This window comes from Rosa chinensis, chromosome 2, assembly GCF_002994745.2.
Source record: "Rosa chinensis cultivar Old Blush chromosome 2, RchiOBHm-V2, whole genome shotgun sequence".
NCBI classification, from domain to species: domain Eukaryota; kingdom Viridiplantae; phylum Streptophyta; class Magnoliopsida; order Rosales; family Rosaceae; genus Rosa; species Rosa chinensis.
Genome location: NC_037089.1, coordinates 33,414,124 through 33,428,062, shown reverse-complemented (window position 1 = coordinate 33,428,062; position 13,939 = coordinate 33,414,124). Strand labels below are relative to the sequence as shown.

Below are 13,939 nucleotides of genomic sequence, written 5' to 3'. Positions count from 1 at the left end.
TCACGTATGTTCATAATCACTCATATATGTACTTTTCAAGAACTCAAAATAGAGCACCTTGTGGAAGAGGAACATATCAATTTCTGCTTGTTAGCAACTCCTTTTGTGTTAAGCTCTTAAAACTTAAATGACAGCATGTCATTTTGGTTGGATAGGTTCTACGTACAGTTTGAAAATCATGATATATAAAGCTTAGACCTTTCTGATAATTGCCTTGCCAACTTTATTGTAGAAGATATAATTTATTCCGTAGAACGTATTAAGGGAGGTTCAAAATAATAGAGATAAAGCAATCTATCACAACTTCTGATATTGTAAGCTTAGTACATTACAAAGCAACCAAAGGATGCATGCAGATGGATCGATGGATATCGATGTTACACAGATGTACTAGTAGAATTGAGCAAGAAAGCTTGTGATTTCCTCTCATAGTGATACTTATTCTCAGAAGAAGCATCAGCTGAGAAGATCATCACCCCATTAATTAGGAATCCATTGTCCTCCAATAGGCTTAAAGCATCAAAGAAAAGATCACCCTGAATTCCTCTTCCGTTCACTTCATAGGCTGGCAACAGCTTTGTCTTGTCAAATTGGTTGGCTCGTAGCTCGAAGGCCTTCAAATATCCTTTCGGGGTCTTTACCTTGTCAGTGTAGAACTGGTGATTGACATAGTCTATGGCATGTCCATAACCCTGATAGAGTGCAATGTAAGGAGCAACTGTGCTGTAAAACGGTGCAATGCTGGCCACGGAAATGACACCCTGGTCTTTCAAACGTGTGATAAGCTCGCCAATGCAATAAGCAAAATTAGCATTAGTTTTAGAACTGTTGCGGAACTTTTCGTAGTCTATGTCAATGCCATCAAGATGGTAAGTGGTGATGATGGAAGTGAGAGATGAGACAGCATTACTTATCCATTTTTCGGAGTTTTCTGGGATGTACCAGTGTAAGGTTTTCGTGCCTATACTCCAACCAGACAGGCTTACCATGACTTTTACGTTAGGGTGGGCTTTTTTTATAGCTGCAACAGACATTGGGGTTAATTCAGGTATCCAATATGGTGAAAATTTTCCGTTTTGGAAGTTGCCTGATTCATCTGCATCAACAGCAAAGCCAAGTATGAAATGAAAGTCGATTCCATCATTAATTGGTACATCGTCAAATGATACCGAAACACCAGTGGCTCCAATGTACTCCATCATCACCTTCCCTCCTGAAACCACAGAAGATAGGTAGGTAATCCATTCAGCCAAAATAGATGGATCAAAAAGCAGCTAATTTTGTACCTTAGAAAGCAGTACAAAAGCATATTTATGTCTCTTCTAATCAAAAATCAACGCCATATAGTTTGAATACCTACCATATACTTGTTGGAAGATGAATGCAAATCCGGCAACAAAAAGGAGAGAGAGCTGAAGCTGAACCATCTGGCTTTAGTTGTTAGCTTGAATGAAGATGAAGACCATTAAAGGGAAGCTGGTGTTTATAAGTTCATCTCACTTGTCGTTATGCCGGCCTCCAGTACGCACAATTGGCATAAGCTGGAACAAGAGTACTGGTATTTACAATAACTACAAGATGTCTGAAGTTTACAAGATTGCATCTATGTTTATTTATTGTCACTAGGACGAGTCAAAGAATTTGCTGGTTTCTCTTCTGTGATATTACCAAGGTTCATGCCAATGTCGTTGTTCTTAATTTGTATCTAGCCAACGCCAGCATCTCTCTGAGCCGTAAGCATTGATTGAGATTGGTTTGTTGGAGTGAGATTCCAGACTACTTGACAAGAACCTTTATTTTGGATCGAATTGTAGCGGCCAAATGGAGTGTAGTGATTAGTGTTTTGAAGAAAATAATCGAAGTTTTATATAAAATTATAGTCGGTTATTTGCAACAAGAATGTTGTTTTGAGGAAACTCTAATCTCAGTGATGCTCAAGTCATTGCATCACTTGGTCACCAGAAAGGCTCATGGACATTTTGAGTAGGTTCCGAGCCTCTACTCTTCAGGCAAAAGTGCATCACGGTCAAGCAACTAATATTCAGCAGATACCCAAGACTATGGACAGAGGAGAATATCAAGATAGCTTGATTGCCAAATGGTGATACCATTTTGCCATAGGCTCAGTCTGGCTCAACAAAAATTTTCATAAATGTATACAACAATGAACATATTGTACAGGTTCTAAAACAAAAAAAAATGAATATTGACTATGAATATATTCTACACTGAATCTACATGGAAAGGTTGAATATTTAATCAACCCAAGTACTTTTTCGAAGCACATATACACTCAGGGTAAGGGTTTTCATAGAAAGATTCTTCAGTTCTCAATCGTGCTCGACCTTTCGTTTCTGGCAGTGGCCCTCTTCTCCTCCTTGGAGCTCCTTTCCTGTCAATTTGGTATTATACCAGAATGTTCCTTGACAACTTGTCTTAAAAACTTGCATTTTATCTGGTGCACGTGTGCATGTGCAAGTGAGAACATCAGGTAAAAGTTCTTAATTCTTTATATTTTCCTGCTAACTTGCTAGAAATTCTCTCTACGGAGATGAATGACAGAATAACTATGTTTGGCCAAAATTCCCGATTTGCTTCAAAGTGGCTTGGTCATTTAGGTTTCCACTTTTGCAAACTCACTAATGACTAGCAATTCTTATAACTCTTCCTTTTATCTATTCCCTTGAAATAATAACAAAATGTTTTCAGCATGGTTACCTATTTTTGTGCATGGTCTGTATAATATCTGACAGCGAAGATCCTTCTGTTTGTTGTCCATTTTCCAGCATATCAAAAACTTCAACAAGTCCTTTCCTACGCATAAACACAATAATCAATGATGATATGCTACAGAAGCGAGATACGAAACACAGAATGGAAGGAAAATATAATGCAGCAATGGCTTCAGAGACTACAAATCCTATTGATGAAAGGCAACAGGATTTAGCATATACAGGTCAATAAGAAGCTTACAATATAAGAAACAAAGTCAAGCGAACATATGAGCCGTCATCAGTAAGAGTAACAGAAGAATTAAATTTAGATTAATTTTTCAAGAAAAAAAATTTCTCTGGTAATGCCAACAATACCAGCTTCCTACAAAGAAACTCTATGGAAACAGAACTTCTCAAAGAATTCACTCCAAAGAAACTTATAATTTAGTGTATTAATGGGCTGATAGAACAATCAGTTGATTTTATTCTGGTCTCCTATGATAGTCTAGGGACCTCTAAAGTTCACCAAGAAACCACAAAAAAAAAAAAGTATATAAACAGGCATGTTTTGAACAGATCCTGAAAAGCAAAGAAGGATATTGAGGTTTGAAGTACTTTCATATTGGAACATACCAAGACAAAAGCAAGAAATGAGAGAGACCATTAAGGATATCTACCTATCTGGAGTGATCGTTTTGCGGTGACCTAAGAATCTGCGTTGGCCCTCAACAGCTCTTGCCATGTTACCAGAATATGATGGGACAAACACATCACTTTCAACTGAGATCACATAATCAAGAGCTGCAGTTTGAGATGCATGATTAGTAAATGCCCTTAGTTCCTCCTGGGTCGCAAGTGTTTCCTGTCACACACCCGAGAACGGTTCATAATTGCACCTTAGAATGTCCTCAAATCAAACTACTTTGGCAATACAAAAAAAAAAAAACTACGAAACTGACCAACCTTGAAAACTATATTTGGAAAACGGGATGTGAGCTCCAAAAGGTGAGTACTACCACCATAGATCTCCCCGGCTGCAATATATATTAACGATGATGGTGGATAACCGAGAGCTTGAAGAAATATGCCAATCTCCTTGGGAGTTAGTGGACAGAAGCCACCTAGTCTCTGCTCAGTAGAGTTAATCTTTTTAACTTTCCAGTGATTTGTGTTCTCCCTAAAATATTGACATTAAAAATTTAAGCAGATACCTAGAGAATGATAACAAGACAAAAAGTACTATAACCAAAAACAAATGTTTCCTCAAATGAGAAATTGGAATCAGTCTGATGAACAATAACAGCTATCTCCTCTGACCAAAAACATTGAAGGTATGGAGAATCATATACCCTTCATCCCAAAAATTCAAAGTGAATTTTGGTTTAGAAAAGTTGTCTGGGAGTTTGTTTTAAATTGAAATATGAAACTTTCTGAAATACATGATCATTTACTTGTCTATATGATGAAATGTTCTTTCAAGAATAAGAGTTAACCAATAAAAAAAAGCATTTCCCGCTCAATATTTTCCAGCCCTTGTGTTAACCTAGTCACAATCAAGAAAGGCACTTCCCCACTGAAATAAGTTTTACCAGTTTTACCAAAGACCTCCATAGAAAATGTATGCAGTAGAAAAGAATCATTTAAAACTAGTATTTTGTGGGTAATAAATTGACCCTAAGAAAGTAATACCATCTGATTTGTCATTTAGCAAAACTATATCTTTATGACATTCTAAGTACATATCAAACCTACAACTGAATTACAAAGTACGGTGATAACCTAGAATCAACAAAAAGGGATCTTTCCAAACTCTGGCCATGTAGACTTTAGAAGGTTGATTGGTCTCAATTGCATAGATACATGTACATGCACAAGGACAAAGTTTATTACCTCATTATTCTTAGTTCCTCGGATTCCTCATCAGTCAAACCATAAGAACAACCAGTAAAAGACAACATGTCTTTCTCATATCTCAAATGAAGAGCAATATATTTTCCCCCACGTGCTCTAAGCCGCTCCACCAGCTTCTGCGGTGTCAGCGTCATGCATGCTCAGAACCTAATGTAACAGTTAGCCCCATAGGAGACCTCTTAAATGCATTAATATTGAATGGAAACATATATGTTGGATGATATACATCGTGTTTTGTTGCATAGCAATCTGGATTTATCTTATAGCTTGAAATGCAATCTCAAATTCTGAACGCAATGTGACAATTGCACATTCCTACGTTAAAAAGCACTCATGAATCATGCATTCATGACCAATCTCAACCTTAATCTAACCTATATTGCGAACAGCTTCATTAGCTTGTAGACTGTAAACTTCAATAAGGAAAGTCTGACTTATTGGCAATAATGATTTTTTAATAAGGGCGGGCGGGCGATAAATGATCAAAGACAAAAGCAATTCAAATTTCAAACCTTTCCAAAGCTCTCAATTGGGGGAGAGAAACGGAGCGCATGATACAAGGCACGGCATCTCAACCTCTGGATGTCAAGAGGAAGATCATTGTTTGCAAGTCGAGAATCTGATTTTGCAACATGAATCACCTAGAACAATTTGAATCAGTATCTAATAAGCAAACATAGAGTTGAAATATTTAAGTCACTGAACAGCATTTAAGAACTTAGAATCCAAGCACATAGGTGCAAGTGCAACTACATTTCCAATACACTGAATATGAGAATGTCCAAAGACATAAATTAAAAAATGGGAAAACCCCTTTGCAAGCTGTTAATGACAAACTTTATGAAAGGCAGCATTGCTTTCTCAAGACACAGACAAAACCTCAGATTTTGCTTTACCTAACATTTAAATAAATGTATTTAGCAAAGTCTGTTGGTGATGGGAGCTTGGCGCACAAGGGCTCTTGATATATCAAAACCATGCGACTGCCAACTGCTCAATAAGATAAACTTTAATTTGATATAAGTATGTTTTATAGTTCCCCTTTCATGTTATGATTGTGATATGTGGAGCAGTGCAATTAATAATATAAGCTTCGAACTTGCACAGTGATAATGATCATTGTATGGTATCACTGACACATACTAACGACAATTTTGTATAACTCAATCCATTTTCTTATCCTCTGCCTCTTTTTTTTTCCCTGGAATGAAAGATCAAGACAGAGCTAAAGAATAGAAGTTAATTACCATAAAAATCAAACAATTAAGTTGATGAGCCTTTTTCTAGAGCATGATTGATTAAGTAAATCAATATTGATTATAAGCTCAATATTAAAATGAGAAATCATAATTATAAAGGCTTAAATCGTAATGTGGAGAACCAGAGGAACTAATCCAACATCACTGAGACAAAAGTTGCAGGAAGGTGCTCAATCTAGAACCAGACTTTTGTTTAGGGTGTTGAACTGCATAATATTAGTTACCTGATATTCTTTCCATAGCTGTGTCATGTCTTCATAGTAACTGGTGCTAGCCCAGGATGTGAAATGCTTCCTCGCCCGAGGAACATTTGCCAATTCCTGTGGGAGCTCCTTGACAATCTTGACATCTTCTTGCAGAGTTTCAATGAAGTGAAGTTCATCAAATATATCTGAAAATGTACTGTGCATACTAATAAAGTTTAGTCAAAAGAATAAGGTGCTAAAATGTTAAATAATAAACTAAAGCACTCAAAACACCGTAAGAGGGAAATAGAGTAATTGTAACAACCTCGAGTCATGCCAGAATGAACGTTTATCCAATTGAGGAATGACCAAGGTCGCATTCATAATGCGTGCCACAGCCACCATGTCTGCAATCTATGAAAAGATTACCATTTACCATTACTTAAATTCACCAAAAAATATTTATAAAAAGAAAAATAAATAGAAACAATTGTCAGAAATCCATTGTTTGCAGCAGAGAAAATATCAAGGAATCAAGAAAATACAGTGGGAGCTTCTACAGTATTTCTAAGCAAATTATTGTTTGTACTGATACCGTAGAGAGTATAGAGGCTAGCAATTACAATAAATAGTGTAATGGAATGTATATGTAAGCTCTGTCAAAAAGTTACCGATATGTGATTATGAGTGCAAGTAGACAACTAATAACCAAGAATTCTGTAGCCCAAACAATAAAACATGAAAAATATGGATCTCAGTAACATACGCCTGTTCGCATCTGATTTAGTCCTCCATTACTCCTCACAGTCATGTAGTGGTCCCATCCAGTGGCAGCTGAAATTGTATATAGTATTTAGACAAGAAATCACTAGAAGATAGAAAGAAACAAATAGCACGAATATGCATGTTCAGACGTATGTGCAACTATCTGGTTTAACTAAAGAGTGTAAGAAAAGATGCAGGCCAAAATGAATATCTTGTATGCATGTGCTAACATGACTGTGTTTGTGTGTGCGTGAAAGAAAGTTTTTTTCTCTTTTGGTCTGAAGTGTGAGAGAGAGATTAATGGTGATGTACTAAGATTAAATAACCAAGAAAAGAAATTACTCTGGAAGCTGACCTAACTGTCAATCCGGAACCGGGGAACGTAGCACCCCCTTTCAATTATCCATGGGCGGCATAATTGTATGGATAACGACTTTATCACTTAAAAGATTGGATTTTAGCCCAGGTGCATTACTAAATCACCTCACTCTAATCAGTAAAATGGCTGTTGTGTGTGTGTGTTGGGGGGAGGGGGGGGGATCCATTACTACAGTAAAGATATAACATATAGCAAAAAAACATCTATGATTCTTACCTTTATATCTAGAGGTCGGCTTGACACATGAGCGTAAACCATAGCTAGGAGGAGCATCCCAAAGTTCTGCATCTGGCATCTGCATAATGGAAGCTTAATACCGTTTTCAGAAAGAAAACAAAAAGTTGAGGACAGGCGAAGTTATTTAAAGATTATGTAGTTAGCTACAAGGAAAGGGAAGAAGATGCTAATGAACAGACTAGAAAGCCTTATTTAATGGCATGTAACCATTTCATAAGAACAGAGATATTCGTTATTATAATTTATAGTTTGAGAAAAAAGGGTTGGGGACCGGGGGAAACAAACACGAAAAACAGTTACCCTTCATATATTAGGAAAATGAAAAACAGTAGCTAGTGAGAACACACTCACACATGCTTAATGAAAATAATATAGAGAGATTTCCAAATTCTAGAATAGTACGTAATTCGTTTAGCACAGTACTCATATGAGAACAGTGCCTTATTGATGTGGCACTAAAAATATGTTATTGGAAGTCCAATGTATTCTTGAATGTGTGCCTTTTGCAGCCTGTTTTAATCTGTAGTGATGCCAAATACCATCAACCTAGTTTCACCCAATTATAGCTAACATGGGCAATACCTCGATTTCGACTCTCTCACATATAGCAAGGTCCTCCCTAAAGAATTCATTTGAGTTTTCAATCACAACAAAATGAAACTAAAGATTGAAACTTTGTTCCTCATTGTCCCCATTTAATACATAATCAAATAAGAAATTCACAAATACTCACTACCCTCAACCCAATGAAGCTATAAACATAAACACAATGACCCAGTTCCTAAAGGATCAATCTTCACCGGATTACAAACCCAAATAAAGAAAAAGTCAAAAACCCAATTCAAGTAAGAAGCGAGGGGATCATACCCGGTCAGTTTGGGAATGTTCATCGGAGAAAGGCTGTTGCTTTCGCTGATCGTCGAGCAGATGCCATTGCCTTGTGTAGAAGATGAAGACCAAAAAGAAGAAGGCAAAAATGAGGATTAGGTTGAGTTTAATGGCGTGTGGAGATGGTGGTCTGGGTCTGTGATAGCCTCTCTGTACCATTTTTGGTTTCAGCTACAGATCTCTACCATCCTCGTCTTTCTTCTTCTTAAAAGGCGACAAGCGTCATGTGTAGTTGAGCAATACGGTTGCATCGGTTCGTGTTTTTCTTTTTGGTACTAATCCAATGAAGTGTACAGTAAATTCGATTAATTAACTACTTCTGCACATGTTAATTTGCTTTTTTCCTTAAGAGTGTGTTTGGATGAGGGAAAAAATATTGGAATTTAATTGAAAGTGAGGATTCCATAATTTCTAAAAGTCAATTCCCTCGTTTGGCATTATCAGATTGGAATTTTTAAATTTCTCTATGGAAAAAAACGAAGGAATTCGTTATTTAAATTCCTCACTTCAATTTCCACCAAAATAGGTGTCATTTACGAATTCTTTGCGCAGTATTCAATTTTTATTTCCAAAACAAGACTTTTTTCTATTTTATCTTTTTATTTGTTTTAAACTTTCTTAATTTATTAGACATTTCAAATCCTAAATAGATGTAACCAAACAACAAAAATTGCAATTAATGGAATTTTAGATTGATGGATTCCAACATTTATAAATTCCTGTAGATTTTATAATTTTCTCATCCAAACGCACAGTGAAAGAAAGTTATGATGGAATTTCTCCTTTTTTGATGAGTGATGTTGTAACTTTGATGAGTGATGTTGTAAAAAAAAAAAAAAATTAGTTTACTATTGTATAATATTTAGGGATGGCAAAAATCCCCAGTGGGGCAGAGCTCCATTGGATACCCGCCCCTAATGGGGGAGAATTCGGGGACAAATAGGGAATAGGGATGGGGATCCCCAATCTCCGCTATCTAAGATTGGGGATGGTATTGTGATCCCGATCCCCAAACCTGCCCCAATGATATATACATATATTTATATATATATATATATATATTTTTTTTTTTTAAAAAAAATTTATAATATAAATCACAAATATATACATTTACTACTTTACTTCAATAGCTACATTTTTACTTTAATAGTGTTTTGACTTTTGCACTCACTAAATTATGATTTATGAATTTAATCATATTTTAAATTTATTTGTTGTAGATTTTGATTTTAAAAAAGGCAATATGAGAAAAAATTATTTTATTTATTAAATTCTTATTGGGGATTTGGGGTGAGTTTGGAGGTTTAGTCCCCAATGGGGATGGGGAATCCCCAATATATTTTTATTAGGGATTGGGGCGGGGATGGGGGTAGAAAATGACCCCGGGGATGGGGATCACAATATGGGGATGGTTTTGTGATCCCCATCCCCAACCCGCCCCATTGTCATCCCTAATAATATTTATACGATATAACATATTATCATGCCTTTAAAAAAAAAAAACATATTATCATGTGAGGGCATTTTGGGAAGTTCAAAATTTAAACTAAGTTTAGAAGAATTAGTAGCAAATTACCAATAGAAACAATCTCAACCCATTTATTACCACTAGCAAGCCTGTTTTTTTTTTCAATTCCCTTGTGATACTGTAGTTAAACCCTGCGCAAGGTCCAGCCCCATGCGGCCATTTTTTGAATTGATTCTATTAACTAATAAATTACCAAAATAACCTTTATCAGCTTAATGTACTGAGATTCAGTATCATTCTGACATGCACAAATTACAGTTCTTTCTAGTTTCTAGAGGCAATTCTAAATGATTAACCTATTGGATAGTTTGTATATGCATAAAAGAGACAAGGTTATTTGACCTTGCACCATTATTTTTGGTTTGAAACCTAGTAATTAAATCGATACATTAACATTAACCAATAAAGAAGACTTCAAAAAGCTTGCATCTATGTCAATTTACTTTTGTCAAAATCCTATCAACTCATAAACACAAATCTACATCTGCAAAAGATCAATATTTCGCTATTAATCTCATTCAACAAAACAAAACAAAAAATTCAGATTGATCAAATGCAAATCCTAATCCTAACACAATCTAACCTAAATCAATCTTTGCTTGCCTTCAGTTATCCCCTACTTTCGAATACTAGCTCTCGTCAAGGCAAAAAAATTTCTCTATCATGGTTCTTCTCATGTTTTTCAATCGATACATCCTCTTTGTCTATTGCAGCAGCCTTTCTCTTTGTCATTTATAGTTAATCTGTTTATATGATAAATGCAAATATATGAGTACTGACCTTCAGTAGTGTATTGACCTTCAATACTTTACTGACCCTCAATTTGATTAAGAAAATATTCATAGAGCAATACTAACAGCAATAATAAGATCAAATATCCACAGGGCCTATAGGTATATACATAATTGCAATGACCTTCCCATAAAGTAAAGCTAAGAAATCTGTCTAAAAATGCAAGCTCAATTGAACTGATAATAGATTTGAATTGGATACCTCATAGAATCAAGCGAATTCAATCATGAAGCTAAAGCTATTAATCGTCATAAATAAACATCAAATGAGGTTACAATACACATAGGATTACTAAGCCTTGGTATCATACTGACCCTCAGTAGCAATGCACATGGTTCTCTAACTTTAGTTACACCATTCACAATCTCAAACCTCTTAAATCAGCCATCACATACAAAAAGGCACATATGTCATCATTTCTACTAATCCTCAATAGGCTATTGTTCCCGAATAGACTATAGACCCTTAATAGGTTACTAACCCTCAATAAGATTAGTAAGCTGGCTTTACCCATAGATGTACTGAAGTTTATAAATTCTTCCCCAACTCAACATACATATATAGCCTATAAGAATGCAAACGACCTAATCACAAAAAAAAGAGCAGAACAAAATATAATCCAAAACCAGAAGTTGTCTATACATCAAAATGCAAATCAATAGCAACAAGAATGAATTAAAAAAGTAGAATAAAGCTTGATAATTCATCAAGAAAGATGATATACTTGTCAAAATATCATTATTACAGAGCGTTGTCAAAAGATTAAAAAAAAAAAATTAAAACTGATCCTCAATAGGATTAGTTTCATATATGCATCTCTAAGGCAAAAAAACACTCGGTGCTTCGATTTTCACCTGATAAATAGATGATAAACTCAATCCAAGATTGTAATTTGATAACAAAGCACAAGGATTAGTATACGAACTAAAATAATCATCTGACATTTGAAACCCTAACTTTCTATGGATCGCATGAGCAAAGGAGATAAACAAATCTACAAAATTCAACAAAAATAGCACAAAAATTAGAGGCTATAACCCTCAGTAACTAGAAATTTCTTAGGTTACTAACCTTTAAGGCATCAATCTAAGCCACTTACCCTCAATAGGCAACTGACCTCCAAGCCCTAGCCTCTCCACACCTAGCATCCTAGCCCAGCCTCGCCGCACCTAGCTTCACTGCACTGAGCTTCTCCGCCTCGCCTCGCCACTCCTAACTTTGCCGCCCAGCCTACCTGCGCCTAGCTTTGCCGCCCAGCCTTCTAGCTTCATCGTTGACCCTCACCGCGGAGCTTTGAGAGGCCTAGTTTCGCCGTCTTTCTTTGCCATAATGGAAGAGAGGTTTTGATTTTGGGAGAAATGGATTGGAGGGGTTACGTTTTGGGAGAAAACATAAATGAAGATTATTGTGGCAATTGTCGTAATTAATTAGAAGTTGCTGTGCTTTTTTATTTTTGTGGTAATAAACTATAGCCCATTGTAGTTATTAGTAAAAAGGTCAAGAATTAGTAGCAAATTACCAATAGATACAATCTTAGCTTAATATAATAGATATATTAGAACAAAAACACACATAAGCAAGGTTAAATTTTTGACAAGTTGATAATAAAATTCTATCTTAGGTTAGTAAATGATAAATTAGGTCAAAGTAATTCATTATGTTAAAACAGTCAAGTTGATGACCTTATATTAAAACTGTAATATCCCATATCTCAATTTACCCGTGTACTAGTCATTCGGACGGTAAACGACACTTACTTTCACTTTTTACTTTGTTTCGATACTTTTAGTGGCCCTAAAAGTTGACTTTTTGTTCAGGTCAAAATTTGAGAAAATGTTCTGCATGAAAGGCGTAGAGGACATTTAACCGAGCGCGTGCATGTGTGGTACGTAAAAATTGGAGTTTGTATGCGAAAGTTATAAGCGAAAAAGTAAAGTTACTGTTCATGGTAGATTGGTATATATTTGAATTTTTACTGTGGCAGCCGGTAACTTCCTTTTTTCTCTCTCTCCTCCTCTCCCCCCATTTTCTCTCTACCCCGGTTCGCTCTCTCTCCTCCACACCTCCGGCAACTTTAGATTCTGGCCACTTGGGGACAAACCATGACCATCGTTGGCTTCGCCTCCTCCTCCTGGACACCCCTGCGGTGGTGGCTCGCCATGACTTGACCGGAAAACCTCGAATCAACGCCGAGAACTTTATGGTGGCAATTTGAGTCAACACCGGTTTCCTCACATTCCAACCACCTCTGGCCACAAACCTTCGTCCATTGGAAGCGGCTTGAGACGTAGATGATGCTCCTCAAGTATGACATAGCGACTTGAAGCGTGGAGGAAGAATCGAAGGGATTAATTTCTGGGTTACTATTCATGAATCAGGTTCAACCTTCTCCTTAATTGTTGAGGTACTTCTACTCATTTTCTGACTTTGTCTCAGTTGAGAAAGTTGTTGATTCTGTTGAGTAGGTGCTGCTACCAAAGTTTGGTGGCCATCGGAGTTGGTGGCAGTGGCGGCGGCTGCAGAGTGTAGGGCAGTTTTTTTATTCTAGTTTTTAGTCCATTAAATCTTATAAATGTTGTAGAGCTTGTATGTGAAGTTTGGGGAATTTTGGAGGAGTTTGGAATTGTTTGTGATTTTCTGAAGTTCGGAGTTTTGTGATTGAATTGTGGGAAATCCGGCCTTCGGATTTCCCTCGTTTTCGTTGTGGAATATGTAAATCGAGGAATTGGTGTTATGGGTGTGATTTGGGTTGAATTTGAGAAGTAATAGAGATAGGGATTTTCGGGTTTCGTTTAGGTTTGTAATTATTTATTCGAATTGTCGTTTATGGAAGTGTACTTGTGTACAGGACGATATATCGAGCTATCGCTTGACGAAGAAACTCGTTTGCGTTGTCGCCAACTAGTACTATGAGTGGACATTTGATTTTGAATATTGATGCATGCATTTATTTCTTAAAAGTAATTCTCTAGTTATTTATCATATTACATTTTGAGCATATGATGATTTGCTATCGATAGTGATTTTGGTTTTCAGATTATAAAGTGATTTTAGATTTGATTGCGTTTTGAAATTTATGAAATATTATAAAGTGATTTCGGGAATGAATTGTTTTCGGATTTTAAATGGAATTTTTGTTGAGGAAACGATTGATCTAATCATTCTTTTAGCCTGTGGGACACGTTATTGATTTATGTGACTTTCTACGAGAATTTCCGGGTACGGTTGAGAATTGTACCCGTGTTTGCTTTATTTGCGGGACTTATGGGGAAGCCTTATAG

General features: G+C 36.2%; 2 protein-coding genes across 4 annotated transcripts; both read right to left on the bottom strand.

Annotated features, from left to right (window-relative positions):
- Positions 1-236: 236 nt before the first annotated feature.
- LOC112188680 (chitinase 2) lies at positions 237-1,690 on the bottom strand. The gene is made up of 2 exons (XM_024327847.2): positions 1,361-1,690; positions 237-1,213 (listed from the first exon to the last, which is right to left on the bottom strand). Exons 1-2 carry the CDS (start codon positions 1,425-1,427, stop codon positions 378-380), a joined length of 903 nt encoding a protein of 300 aa, XP_024183615.1. The 5' UTR covers positions 1,428-1,690; the 3' UTR covers positions 237-377.
- Positions 1,691-2,091: 401 nt separating this feature from the next.
- On the bottom strand, positions 2,092-8,597 carry LOC112188679 (O-fucosyltransferase 38). Of its 3 annotated transcripts, none has more exons than XM_024327844.2 (11): positions 8,318-8,597; positions 7,430-7,508; positions 6,836-6,903; positions 6,395-6,483; positions 6,109-6,286; positions 5,138-5,266; positions 4,605-4,741; positions 3,678-3,891; positions 3,392-3,576; positions 2,719-2,814; positions 2,092-2,392 (listed from the first exon to the last, which is right to left on the bottom strand). In XM_024327844.2, the coding sequence occupies exons 1-11, from the start codon at positions 8,495-8,497 to the stop codon at positions 2,260-2,262; spliced, it is 1,488 nt and encodes a 495-aa protein (XP_024183612.1). In that variant the 5' UTR covers positions 8,498-8,597; the 3' UTR covers positions 2,092-2,259. The 3 variants fall into 3 exon arrangements, with proteins under 3 accessions (XP_024183612.1, XP_024183613.1, XP_024183614.1); XM_024327845.2 differs by having other exon boundaries at positions 2,092-2,387; XM_024327846.2 differs by having other exon boundaries at positions 2,342-2,455.
- Between the last annotated feature and the right edge of the window lie 5,342 nt (positions 8,598-13,939).